Raw genomic sequence first — 14,140 nt, forward strand, 5'->3', positions numbered from 1 at the left:
ACTATGAATCAGTTACTTGTAACCCAAAGCAGCTCATAGACCATTACTGCTGCATATCATCTTTGTCCCTTACTAAACTAATAAGCCGTTTCAAATCACTGGCTGCAATCATATATTTTATTGTAAAATCATGTAGTCTATCTTAATTTTTGCTTGGTGTATAACATGAATTGGACAACTGTGGTCTGTAAGAGTTGTGTAAACCAGACTACTGTGATTTTAAAAAAAGATTAAAACAAATCATTGCTTAGTATAATATGGAAGTCCAATCAATGGAGAAATGCTCCCGGTCTTCTGTAATTGTGGGCCAAAAACAATTCCTACCTCATTTTACAAGCCTTTAAATCAGGGCGTCTTCAAACTTGACAGCTTTAAGACTTGTGGACTTCAACTCCCAGAATTCTCCTCCAGTCATGTTAGCTCAGGAATTCTGGGAGTTGAAGTCCACAAGTCTTAAACTTGCCATGTTTGAAGACCCTTGCTTTAAGTGTTCTCTTCAAACGCCTGATTGCCAGCTATCTTGATTTGGACAAATACCAGCTATATTGATCTAGACTTTATTTGTATGGGAATGTTTTCTCTGCTTTTCTGAGTTTCTTTCCATATAGTTATGATGCCCACATGTAATAACTTTTCTGTTTAGCAAAATGCATCATTGACAATTTTGAACAGCATAGTCCCACTGTCTCACTGCTGTATGAGTCACTTTTGTGCAAATGAATTCATATGAGAAACAGAATACTAATTGTGATTTCATTTTAAGCAATTTACTACATGTACGTAAAACCATGTTTCCTAATTGGAGTAAAAACTTTAAAGGTAGAGTAAAAAATTTAGAAAACTACATTTTGAGATCGTAGATTAGGTGTTGTTGCTAGATTAATAAGAAAATATTTGGGTAGACCAGTTTCCTGCACTTTATTCCTATTTCCTCTAGGTCGCAGTTCTCAATCTTGACAACTTTAAAATCTGTGAACTTCAACTTCCAGAATTCCCCAGACAGCATGCTTCTGGAAGTTGAAGTTCACAGATCTTAAAGTTGCTCTAGGCCAGGGGTGTCAAACTGGCGGCCCATGCAGGATGAATGCGTCATGCACAGACCACGCCCACCCCAGCTCCATGAAGGAGAAAAACACCATGAAACATCACGTGGCAGCAACATGATGAGTTTGACACCCGTGCTCTAGGCAATCTAATCTCTTTCCCCTCAAGTCAGGTTGATAACATCTAGTTTATACAATATAACTATTTCAACAGTTGCTTCTCTTCTTTAATGGGGCAAAAAAAACCTCAAAAATTTTGAGCATCACATACAAATGAATTGATTAATAAAGTGCACCAATAAACACCCAATATACAGTATGTCTGAATACAAAAGATAAATATGTAAATATTTACTGCTTTTAAACTTGCTGTACTCATTGCAACTTCTCTCAGGTCAACTTGAAATTTGGCAAAATTGCATGCCAGCTCATGAGTCTGAGAAGTGTTACTTTTATAAGCAATACACTTTTGAAAAGTAAATTATGACTAATTAAAAGTTGATGAATGTAGAGGGTGCAATCATTCTCCCTATCATTCTTAAATTATTTATCTCCACACTTTTTCATACACACTACACAGTTATCTTTCATAAGTTTCCAAAGAAGCAACTAACAAATTACGAACACTACACGATTAGGTGTGACAGCTTGGTGTAGCAGTTAGGAGACCATGACTTCTAGTTCTGCCTTAGACACAAAAACAGCTGGCTAACTTTGGGCGAGTCCTACCCTCTCAGCCCTAGGAAGCAGACAATGGCAAACCATTTCCAAAATCTTGCCAAGGGAACTTGTCCAGACAGTCACTGATTTGATGGCATACACATAACAAAAAGATGATAATCAACATCAGCTTGTAGTTACGGAGGTGCTCTTCCTAGTTCCATTGTAATTATTATTAGGTATATGTATAATCATTGCTTCATGTTTTAATCTGTGTGAGTAGATGCCTCTCAAAAAGGTGAGCCTGCTTCCTGGATGAAAATGCTTTAGGAAGATATATTTAGCAAACTTTCTGGTTGAAATAACACAATGTCTATTTATATCCAGTCCATTTGTATCTTCTCCAAAAGCACAATTTATATATCATTTTTCCAGCAGACCTCCAAAGTTCTCTCATGACATTTGAACAGTGTTTTAAAAATAGTTTGAAAAAATATGCCAATGGGATTTTTATCTGCAGGGCTCTGCTGAATTTATTTCAGTCTGAAGTGGAAGCTGAGAATTGAATACATGGTATTTGTAATATTCATATCAACATTTATTCATTTTTGAGGCTTAGATATGAAAAAGAGACATCTGTATTTTTACATATTTATTGTATATGTATATGAGAGTAGCATCTTCATTCCAATTAAAATTTAGTAATACCACTCATCTGTACCAATGCACATGTACTGAGAGATTCAACATTGGCTTTTGAAATCCCAAGATTACATGTCAAAACCAAGCTTTCTTACATGTTAGAATAAAAAACAAAAATGAAGTACTATAGCAGTATTTGGCAAGTGTGGACAATTTTTTAGAAGTAGCTAAAGGTCTACATCAATTAACTTTTTCCTGAAAAATAACACTAGTCAATGGAAATAATTCACAGCATTTTTAAAAAATCAACCAAAACTGTATCTGGATTATGGACACAGTAAGCTGATTTTACTAACATCAAGTGCTATAATGGTACTTCTATCTTTATTGAATACAATGTTCATTAAAATTTGTTATGATCCAGAATGTGCCCTTGCTGAGCAAAGCAAAAAATATATCAGCCAACCTCTGCATTTACTTACAAATACACTGCAGAAGAAACAGAGTCTGTCCTTTGTACACATACGTATCTGTCATTCACTTGAACCTAGTCTGCTATTGACCACTTTACACACGCACACTGAAACTGGAAGAAAAAAACTGAACAAAAGATTACATTAATAATGCTCTAATTACTTTGCCAATATACAATTGTTCATTGAAAAGGGAAAAGGGATGTAACAGAACAGGTATGAAGGAAGGTTTTGCAGACTTTTATTTGTGCATGTTTGTCAGATGAAAAAGGTAATGTCTACAGCTTCTTTGGTGCCCAACAGTCAGCATACAAAAATGTAAAAGACTATTAACAAATAAAAACACAAGCTCAACCTAAAGAAGTATTTCCAAGGTTAGTGCATATCATGACAATTCTGCTTATGAACACAGAAATCACTGCAGAAATAAATAGAATGTCTTGTAAAAAGCAGCAATTTCATATTTTTTGTAAACTTTTGTTTTTACAATACAGCACTGTTCAAAATAAAATCCAAAAAGGACTGGAGTTTATCACTCTGGCCAAGAGTTTGTACCTCTTCAGCTGTCTTGGTCCAGTTAATCCTTTTTTCTTTACCCCCTTTTTTGCTTTAAGTCCAATATGCAGCAGTCTTATAAAAGGTGCTTGGTTAGTTCACCTAACCGTGAAGTGGCAAATTATAAAATTTCTTTCCTGCTCTCAAACACATACGGGTAGATCTGTTCCACTGCAGTTGCAACAGCTTTTACATTTGGCCCTAAGAATAAACAGGGAGGAAAAAGGATCAGAAGAGACACAGAAACAACCTTTGAAACCCCTAAACTTTATTAGTGGAACTTAATACTTACGACAATTGTTTTCTTCAATATTCTAAAAGTGAACAATTCCAACACTACTGAAGCAGAAAGTAAAACTAGCCTGAAAACTTTTATTGAATTATACATCACACACATTCATACATATCTTAGGTGGATCTCTGCTCTTCTCACATTGAAGACTAGCTATACCATAAACTCAAAGAAAAATTTGCAAATTCAGCAACTGAATTTTCTACTTGCACTTTATATTGTTATAAATTACCTGTTATCATCAATGGCCACCTAACACTCCAACTCAAATTAGATCTTAATATAACTATTTATCTTGTTTTTCTTCAATTATAAGTCCAGAAAATCTTCACTGGTATCCCAACATGTATGAATCAAAGTCTTATTACTTCTCTCCTCAGCAAGACTGAACAAAATTGTTACTTCCCCAGAATTGCTAAAGTATAAACAGAAGAATGTTCCCATTGGTACAATGGGATATTTATTCTTAAAGTGAATAAGTCAGAAGCAGAAAGAAAGGGAGATGTAAACCTTCTTCCATCGTATGCTATATTCCTGATTTTTTAAATATATACTATATATCTATATCTATATAGTACGATATATATATTTCCCCAAATGCCCATAATTAAATTGGATGTGTAACTAAACTACTTCCTATGATATAAGAAGCCAGTTCTTTCTCAGTTATATTGATTTATGGATGGACTACTGAATTTAATATCTGAAACACCTAATGGTGACACAATAACTGATCTCACTCAGTTATGACTTAGTTCCTCTTTTTATCTATTAAATTTTCAAATTTCAATCTATTAGACTTTAAGTCTAAATAAATTTAATTTGACTGATTTTTGTCACACAGAACTGACGATACCATTTTAATGGAAAAACACACCAAGTTGTTATATAATCTACAAAAGTAATCATAAGAATCCACACTTAAAAATAAATTGTTTAAAAACAAGAATATGGCACTCTTTTTTAATACTGGGGCCAATCCTAAAGAAATATTGCCTTCTATGGATGTTCATGTAGCCTTGCAGATTAGAATAGCTATTTCTACATCTATTAATGCTATATGAGGTATTAAGAAGTCTACATGTCACTATATGAGGTATTAAGGAGTCTAATCATAGTATTATTTTCTACCAAAATTTTTATAGCTTAATTTCACAATACTTGAATGTGTAACTCTTTAGTTTTCTTTTTGCCAATTACAGAAACTATAATCTACAGTTTTGCTTATATATAGTCTCTTTACTTTCTCTTTTTTATGTTCTCTATCTCGGCATAAACTGTTTTACTCAATGCAAGAGATCTGAATTTTAGCTAGACTGTAGTGTCAAAGGTGAGAAAGAAGTAACTGGGGATTAATCCAAACTACAAACTACTGCCTTGGGATTAAAACTAGCATTCATAACATTTAACTGTTTTTAGCTGTCATTCCTACCCTTCCACTTCAACACCAGCTATGTTTAACATCTTGCTGAGCAAAGAATTCTATTAAACTTGGATTTTTGCAAATTCTTTTGTAGCACATTGTCTGGTCTTAATAAAGGTAGTATCCACTAAGAAATGTTATTATTTTCATGGTTATACTGCTATCTTTAATTACCTCAGGTCCCATTGCTAAGATATTTATTCACAAAAATGAATGAGTACCTGTAACTGTGATACTTCCTGTTGAAAAAATCTGTAAAGTAGCTCTAAGTGTTTTTATTCTGTAGCAAACTGCAGGATGAAGTTCTGGTTCATAACTAGGAAATAAGTAAACAAAACGTATTTCAAGAATAAATCCCAATATAAAAACAAAAATAATTTTAATTTGTTCTATTCAAAGTAACCATTTCAATTTGTATAGTATGATAATATTGTTAAATTCGACTGTACCTGGCATGGGGTCGGTTGTTTTTTGTAAATTCTGGCAATCTGACTTCAAACGGCATGTTGCATACTGCTAAAACATTGACAACTTTAAAATCTGTAAAAATCACCTTTTTGAAGGAGAAAGAACACGTGGAGATAGAAATATTAGGACACTTTTAAAACTTAAATAAAGGGGTTGTATACATTTTTGTCTCATTTCAAAGAAGCCATCAGTCGTTTCCTACAACTATGGCCAGAATGTGCTTTTTTAGTGTAAGGCCTTATTGAGAAAAGAAGTTAAGATATTTTAGTCAACAGAAAATTATTTCAGTAATCAATTTCAGATAATTCAATTAAGTTGCTGTAATGGCAATCAATTACTAATGTTTCCCAAAACTGAGAAATATTTGTAATTGTCTTTAATCATATTTCTATTTCACAGCAAACAAATCTTCATTAGGAAGTACTGAACTTGCAGCTGCTCTCTTTTGAAAAAAGAGTGATTCTATTTTCCCATTTTGCTTTTAGAACTTTAATATTTAATTTACCTTGGCTAAAAAGAATTAAGAAACCAAGCTTTTTAAAAGATAGCTGCATCACTTGAAAGCAGTGTTTTGCAGGAGCCATGTGGATTGAAGTGGCATGAAACAAATCCCTAAAATCCACATCTATCAATTATTCTAATAATGTGTAGAAAGGACCATTCCACAATGCTACAAACGCAAAATATGCCTATTCATTTATTCCTATATACAAAAGCATGACAATATATATAAACCAGCACTAACCAATTATTGGGATAGGATGGGGGACCGTCACATGTATGAGATACTGCATCTGCAAAGAGTATCATTTACATCAATGTTTCTCAGTCTCAGCAACCTTAAGTTGTGTGGCCTTCTACTCCCAGAATTCCTTCAGCTAGCCTGGGAGTTGAAGGCCACACATCTTAAAAGTTGATGAGATTGAAAAACATTGATATAAGACAAGCTATATTGTCAGACATGCCCCACACATCCCACTGCACTCTTTGGGAAATAATGCAGTTTGCTTCTTAAAACATATGCACATGCACTCCTGTATCCACACATACAGTGCAACTGTGTCTGAATACTATAATTAAATTCTACTTACTAGCCAGGCCTTTACCTTCTTTGAATTATATAATGTCAAATTGAACACATTGTTATTTTATATGGCAATGGTATACTTTGTAAATACTAAATAAAAATAAATAAAGTATACACCCCTCTTTTCTTTTAATAAACTACTTATTTATATTGGGATTTATAATTGGCAAAGCCAGTATTGGTAGCTGACAAAACTTTTTATTATTGACGTGTTAGCAAAGTAATAACATGCAAACCAGCAGAGATAAAATGAACACTAGGAACATAAAGGTGGGAGATGACTTGCTTGTAGTACTGAGTTTCTGCAGGAAATGCATGTAGAGCCGTGATGTTACTTCAATTCTTTTTGCATCCTGTCCCTTACAAAAGAACCTGGTTTCTTTTTAGAGTAAAGGATCTAAGCATTTTTTGCAATGACTCAGCTGATGAAAGAAACTTTCCTTTTCAAATAAATTGATAAAAAGAAAAAATTGTTTTTGACGCCATTTTGTTTTGCCTGGAATGCATAGGATTCAACAGAGAGGGAAAGGGTTATAATTTAATTTAATATAAATCTTTCTTACATCTGCTCAACAGTGAGTATAGTATAAATCAAAATATATATATTTCAATAGAAAAATTACCTGAAAACCTAGTTTCTGAAGACTACGGGCTAGTCGTCTCGCACCAAATTTTGCTTCTTCTTCACTAGAGTTCAAAACAAACAAACAAACATACAACTAGTTAAGGGATTATGCAATTAAGCATTACTAATACATAAATAATTTCATTAAAAAGCAATAAAAACATAATTAATTATACCTTGTAGCTCCTGTGCAAATTACTTTCCCTGAGGACCAAATTGTTGCTGTAATCCTGGGTTTCCTAAGCTTCATTAATACTTTCTGAAATCAATCAGGGAAAAAGAGGTTGAAAAACAACTAAAAAAAGATCTAAATGCTATCATTTAGAAAGGTTCAACATGAAGTTTCATTTCTGAAATAGTCTACACTGGGGGGAAAACTAAAATATTTTTCACTACTGCAAAGTTTTTGTTTTTTTGAAACAATTAACTCCAATATAAAGGCAAGATTTTAAGCATTTATTGTACATTACAGCTGACACAAGATAACTGCTGAAATCTAATGCATCAAAAGGATACTAGGCTAAGGAAGCCTATGATAAAGTGTTAACTTTTGGATAGGCAGTATGTAACAATACCCACAGTAGAAACCAAGAAAACTCTGAACCTCAACATAGTAACAAAACCTCTCCCTTTCTGTAAATATTTTAATCAAAATTGTTTCAGCTCTTCCTCCAATTAATTCTGACTATATTACTGTAGTTGTTCAGGCATGATGTTTTACCAACAAAACAATATTTATTTGCAAACTATTTACACATTATTGATTACTTGTGGACAGAATGCTAAGTATATAAGCAATTCATGCTGACATTTTGTTCCTCAGCTACTCACTTTAAAACAGTTACACAATTCAAAAGTTAAAAAAACACATTTCATAATACTAAAATCAACATCTGTTTCAACCAGAAGAGCAGCAAAACTCTTTTAGGGTATAAATAAATGCATCTATTAGCTTTTCAGAAAGCTCGCACTAATGGTGCTAATCTACCCCAGATAACAAGTTGGAACTATTATAGAAAAAGTTCTCCCTCTTGTTTTAACCACTCAATTATCTCTCCAAGTATGGCCAAGAGAGCCTTCACTCTGGATCCTGAAGTGCAGACAGATTGATAAAATGAATACAATTGTTCAAGCAATTTGGTTCAACTACTGAATGTTTTAAGGGTAAGAACTAGCACAATGCTTCTTTTTTTACTATATACACTAGAAGTGTACAAAACACTTCAGATTTGAAACAGATTGCTCAAATGCGATATACTGCTGATTGAATGAAACATCACCATTCCAGCTTATAGAAGTATTCCAATACTCTTCTGATTATGGCTATTGGAATACTTTTGGTAAGACTGGCCTTTGAGCTTGAAATATTGCATAAACACGTTTGTACACTTGTTATACATGCAATGCAACAATTAAAATATGAGAACCCATATCATGATAAACTAACTCAAACTAAAAAGACCTGGCTGTAAAGAAAAAAATATAATTACTTTAAAAGGCTTAGGAGCTCCCAGTGGAGTTCCTTCCATAATTTGGGAATAACACTGAGGACACTCTTCCGTGTTGTCTGACAACTGAATTTTGGACAATTAGCGTGTCTTTAGGAAATCCTTGCCTATTGACTGTCATGTCTAGGCAGGCAGCTCTAAAACAATCAGTTTTAGGTAGTAAAGTAAAAAAGAAATGTTTCTAGTGAAAAAATAGGTTTTTCAGCTCTGGTGGAATAGCTTTAATACTAGGAACTGATTAGCAATTAAATCACTGCAAGTTTAATTGTAAATGTATTAATAAAGAATACACCTCAGACATCATTTATTCCAACTACCCTCTGATATTTGAATTTCTATATTCTACCAAAATTTTAAATCATCTTTAAAAGTAATAGCAATAGCACTCAGATTTATATACCACTTCACAGTGCTTTACAGCCCTCTCTAAGCGATTTACAAATCACCATATTGCCCCCAACAATCTGGGTCCTCTTTAAAAATAATAAAATTTAGTACATTCTAAACATATTAACACTTCATGCTACTTTCTCAAAGTTGCTGAATCAGCAATACAATTTATGTCTTTACTACTAGCACATTGTAAAAAAATAACTCCATCTGTATTACCCAATAAATTATCCAAAATGTTTGGTTGTGTAGAGCTGTTTAGTTTCCAATAACATGTGAGAGAATTCTAAAATTAAAATGTTACTTACACCAACGTCACGCTTGTATATCACATTTGCTCCTTCCAAAGCAATCTTTCGCAAATTTAAATGACATCTTGTTCGGAAGACACAGACCACATTTGTGATTAAAATATCCAATGCAACATCACTCTCTGCATCCATTGGGGTGATTTAAAACACAGATTCCCAGCACCATACCATGAAAGATCACATCCTGAGGGTAAGATACGTTAGTTACACAGATATCTATCAAAAAGTGTAACAGTAAGTTTTAATTCCCAAAATGAAGTCCTAATTTGAAAAATAGTATCTTCCCAACAGACAAATTCAAAATAAATGTGAATGTTTAAGTTATAAGCATTTCTCTGATTTGATTAGAATTTTTTTTACAAGTTTGATCTAAAGATATTGATATCCATTTAAAGATATTAACGTTAATGTATTTGATTTTTTAGCCAACCAAAGCTGTTAAACATCCCATCATCTGCAAAATGCAGTACACAGAATACTTTCAAACAACAGGGTTAGCCATGGAATTGTTTTATTTATAATTTAATTTTCCACAACTTTTTCTTTTTCAATCTTTTTGTTATTAGAATGATTTGAAACTATTGCTTCACTAATGTTTTGTTTTGTTTCATTAATTAGTTTAATACGTTCCTGAAAACAATGTATTGAACTAATTTAAACAAATTTATTCCTAGTAAGCATAAATCATGTTCATAATCAAATCATTTTCTGTATTAGTCGTAAACCTATTTTCAACATTCTGGAAAAAGTTTTGTTTGCTTCAGATTCACCTTTTACTTATACTCATACAATTTTTTTCAAGGTGTATCATCACCAGTCTTAAAAAAAAACTTTCCCTGCATAAGACAAACACAATCATCCTTAGTCATTAAACTAAGGAAATTACAATCCTGAATTTATACTGTTTCCATGTCATAAGAATCTGAGACACAGAAACCTAACTGAATTATTAATGTTTTTCTGCCTCCTGTGATCATGATGGCAGAGAGAAATACTGTGAAATTCAGTTTTTCTATGCAATATGATCTTTTAAATTATAAAATATAATCTATCAAAGTGTAAAATGTGCATTTTTGTTCTTTTATGCAGAAGAAATTATGCCACTGCATTTGGACTCAATTGGAGCTTGTTCATAATTTATCTTATCATGTTCATAAATTATCTTAAAATATTGAAAAATCTAAAAGCATCCCAAAATAAACACAAATTAACAGTGTAATCCGCATTCTTTAGTTATCCTAGTTCAATTAAATTTATAACAATTATTTTTCTGCCATAAAGACCTGTCTAAACGAAGTCTGAAGTATCTGAATTAGGGAAATCTTTAACCATTCCTTAACTAGCTGACCTTAAATTACAAACAAGTGTGAAAAATGAGTATTATATAAATTTTTGAAATCCAATACCTGTCACCCTTAGCCAATACTAAGGAAGAACAGGAGTTGCAATTCAGTAACAACTGATGGTTCTCACATTATTCATTCACATCTTTCTTTCAGTTCAAAAATTTTATTTCAAATTCAAAACTAAGAGACCATCTGGTAGTTCAAGATAGCAGGTGGGGAACTGAGAGAAAAAAAATAATATAAATCTTTTATTGGAGGAAAGGATAATACAGGAAACCTACACAAGTTCTGGATACCATTTCCTGAAAGTGCTTTCTGTAAGTTAGCTAGCAGCTGTCCACTAAAAATATTTCATTTCCCACCAATTACAGTGATTAATTCCTGAGCTCAGGAACATGTGTGAATATATACAAAACTTTCTTCTTAATTATACACTCACTGATTCATAAAAAATAATTCTGCATTTTTTTCTCTAGGATGCTATCATAACTTTCAGAATTGCAGGTGGAAAAAGAAGCATATAACAAGATCCAGTAAGAATCAAAGGGTTGGATGCTCTGAAATAAATTCTAAGTTCATCTACAATATAATCCCCAACCTCCAATTAAAAATATTCATCACAGTTACTCTTTAATAATTTTCAAGGCTTGCATATTAGTTATATATTCTAAAGGAACCAATTCCTTCTTTTGATAATTGCATGCATTTCAGCTTAAGAATAGATTCTAAATTTCCATTGGAGTGTTCCAAATGGGTTCATAGTGGCAAAATAGAATTCACTTGTTTTGTCCTTTTGTCATTACTGCAAGGTCCAATACAAAAGGAGTACAGGACAGAAACAGCTGTGTAAACTCCTTTCCACATAGTACAATAGCTCAGGCTGACAAGATTAATCTAGCTCTAAATTTTAATATTGCATTACAGTTTAATTGCTGTAGAGAGATGATAAGAGTTCAAGACAATGTGAACAAACTGCAAATCACCTAAAGAGAGGCATTTATTTCAGTTTTACAGTGTTGAGGGGGAAATTATTTGAATGAAAGATATAAACTTGACTGTACACATTCCAATTCCAGAATACCTCAAGCCTTGCTTTTTTACAATAGAAAGTGTATGGGGGAAGATGACTGATATTGGAGAAAAAGTTTCTTGCATTCTAAGAGATTCCAGTGATAATTAAAGAAAATAGAGCTCCTAAAAATGGAAATCCTAGATTTGTGAAGGAGAGTAAATAGATGTATCACACAGCAGCTCTACTACAGTATACCTGTGTGTCTTCTAGAATATTACATCATTTATCAACCTGAAACTCATTTTAATTCATTCTATTTTTCTCATCCTGTTCTACAGACTCCAGATTCAATTGTTGGTGGGTTTTCTGAGATATGGGGTGAGGCTAGAGATGGGGAGATGCTCTTTTGCATTTTAATTTCAATTATGCTTTTCTGAGTGACTAAGATTATTTGAGCATTATTATAATGCAATTAATAATCTGCTTTTCAATATACTTTCTCAGAAACAAAGGAGTTAAAAACAAGTAAACAATAAAACCGGGCAGGCAGATAGCTACAGTGGCCTACTAAGCATGGCTAAAATACAAAACAGGAATTGAAATTCACTAATTCAGGCTTCTGAAATGTTACAGCAAACAAGAGAAAAAAAAATAATTCAAAATGCAACGAATATCTGGTTTCACAGTCAAAAGGACTTGTCTCGGGTTACCCATCCATGTAACTTCAGATGGCAATGGGACTCCAAAGGCAACCAATGAAAATTACAGGATGCAAGAAATTCTACCTATTGAACATTGTGTTGGTACAGAATAAATGTAGCTACTTAAGTGATGAGATGTTTTCTATCCATCCAGGTTACCTAACAGCTGTATTTTCTATAAACTGGAGTTTCTTTAGCAGAAGTCCTGCATATGTCACATTACAATAGAGAGCAGTCTAGAGAATTTACTGCAACGTGGATATAGCTATATCCAGGCTCTATTTAAGGGCGTTATTTTAAAAAAGCCTCCGGTCGAAATAGGACGCATAGCATTATGAAACCATTCGTCCCCAAGTAGCAAGATATAATAAATCTGAGCCTCCGTAGAGGCAACCCTATGGGCAACCGAACTGGATCTCTGCGCGGATCCATTTCACTTTCTGCCTCCAGGAGAGGTCACAGAGCGCAGCCCTGGATTACGAGAAAGAAGAGCAATGGGTGAATGAAAAGGAGGGCCTTGAGCTTATTTACTTTTTATAAACGTGAGTCACTGAGGTTGCCAGGAAACGGAGAAGTGCCTGCGGAGGAGGTTGCTTCCTCCGCCTCCTACTGCTTGGCTGTTTCCCAGGGAGGACGGATAAGGCAGCCATTCCCAACCCCGTTAAACGTCCAGATTTCTTGGGCTACAGCTCTCTCCTCATCGCCCTTGCCAGCATGGCTGTTTCTCTATAACCCACCCCACCCTCCCCAAAAGGGCACAAGTGCGTTGAGGGAAGGCTGGCTTATGGCGTTGGCATTCCCGTTCCCCGCAGCAGAAACGGGAAGGAAGATGGGAGAAAAGCTCTGAAGTGGATGCGGAGGGAGGAGGAGGAGAAGAAACGGAGCAGTCTCCGCTTTTGCACCCAAACCAACTCTTCGGCCCTTCCTGGGCGCAGAAGCCTCCCCTCCCCCCCCACCACTTCAGTTCTTCCTCCATCACAAGATGCCAGACGGAAAGGGAGGGGGGGGAGGGAAAAAAAAAAACCCACCCCGGCACTTCTGACCCCGCTTCCCCGTAGGTTCGCGTGCAACGGTTCGCGGCACGAAGACCGTTACTGACGTACAGCCCGCGACGGCCTTCCCGCCTCTCCTCTTGCTCAACGGCTCCCGACCAGAACCGGCCGTTAAGCGACCCGCAGTCGTTCGGCAACCGCCGCCGCTTCCCCTGATGGTTCCGGGTTTCCAGGCCGCCGAATCTCCGCGACACAATAAAACATCACAAAGCGCGCGAACACCATAGACGGCGCCCCCATCTCCTCTGCCTAGAGCGGCAACCGGATGTTCTCCGCGTGCACGAACTTTCCGGTTTTGGGTCTCTGCGTTTTGTTCGATTCATCTTTCTTCGAGAGTCCGAAGCTTCCGATGCAACTCGAGAAGGGGGGGGGAGGGAGGCGTGGTCAGGGAAGAGCAACCGCGTTTTCTCCCGCCCTCGGGGCTTTCCCGGCTGATTGCCTCAGCAAGCGGGCGTAGCTGAAGGCTAATAGTAATTTAAAAAGTGGCTGTCGCTAGATGACAGTAGAATTCAGAGTTTTAGGTTTGCTGACTGCCGTCTAGCACAGGGGTCT

At 35.0% G+C, this 14,140-nt stretch overlaps 1 protein-coding gene across 3 annotated transcripts; it reads right to left on the reverse strand.

Moving 5' to 3' along the window:
* Nucleotides 1–2,342: 2,342 nt before the first annotated feature.
* TBPL1 (TATA-box binding protein like 1) lies at nucleotides 2,343–13,862 on the reverse strand. 3 transcript variants are annotated; one of them, XM_087940713.1, is made up of 8 exons: nucleotides 13,640–13,854; nucleotides 10,884–11,043; nucleotides 9,475–9,661; nucleotides 7,445–7,527; nucleotides 7,267–7,330; nucleotides 5,538–5,641; nucleotides 5,310–5,404; nucleotides 2,343–3,574 (listed from the first exon to the last, which is right to left on the reverse strand). In XM_087940713.1, exons 3-8 carry the CDS (start codon nucleotides 9,607–9,609, stop codon nucleotides 3,495–3,497), a joined length of 561 nt encoding a protein of 186 aa, XP_087796839.1. In that variant the 5' UTR covers nucleotides 9,610–9,661; nucleotides 10,884–11,043; nucleotides 13,640–13,854; the 3' UTR covers nucleotides 2,343–3,494. The 3 variants fall into 3 exon arrangements, with proteins under 3 accessions (XP_087796839.1, XP_026561308.1, XP_026561307.1); XM_026705523.2 differs by lacking the exon at nucleotides 10,884–11,043 and having other exon boundaries at nucleotides 13,640–13,862; XM_026705522.2 differs by lacking the exon at nucleotides 10,884–11,043 and having other exon boundaries at nucleotides 13,565–13,835.
* Between the last annotated feature and the right edge of the window lie 278 nt (nucleotides 13,863–14,140).

This window comes from Pseudonaja textilis, chromosome 1 (genome assembly GCF_049901715.1).
Source record: "Pseudonaja textilis isolate UNSWEBS1 chromosome 1, rPseTex1.2, whole genome shotgun sequence".
NCBI classification, from domain to species: Eukaryota; Metazoa; Chordata; class Lepidosauria; order Squamata; family Elapidae; genus Pseudonaja; species Pseudonaja textilis.

Coding starts and splice junctions, on each gene's coding strand:
- TBPL1 (XM_026705523.2), bottom strand. CDS start 9,609: ATGGATGCAGAGAGTGATGTTGCATTGGATATTTTAATCACAAATGTG. Junction 5,405..5,537: donor AACAACCGACCCCATGCCAG/GTACAGTCGAAT, acceptor CTTATTTCCTAG/TTATGAACCAGAACTTCATC. Junction 3,575..5,309: donor AGGAAGTATCACAGTTACAG/GTACTCATTCAT, acceptor GTTTATTCTTAG/GGCCAAATGTAAAAGCTGTT.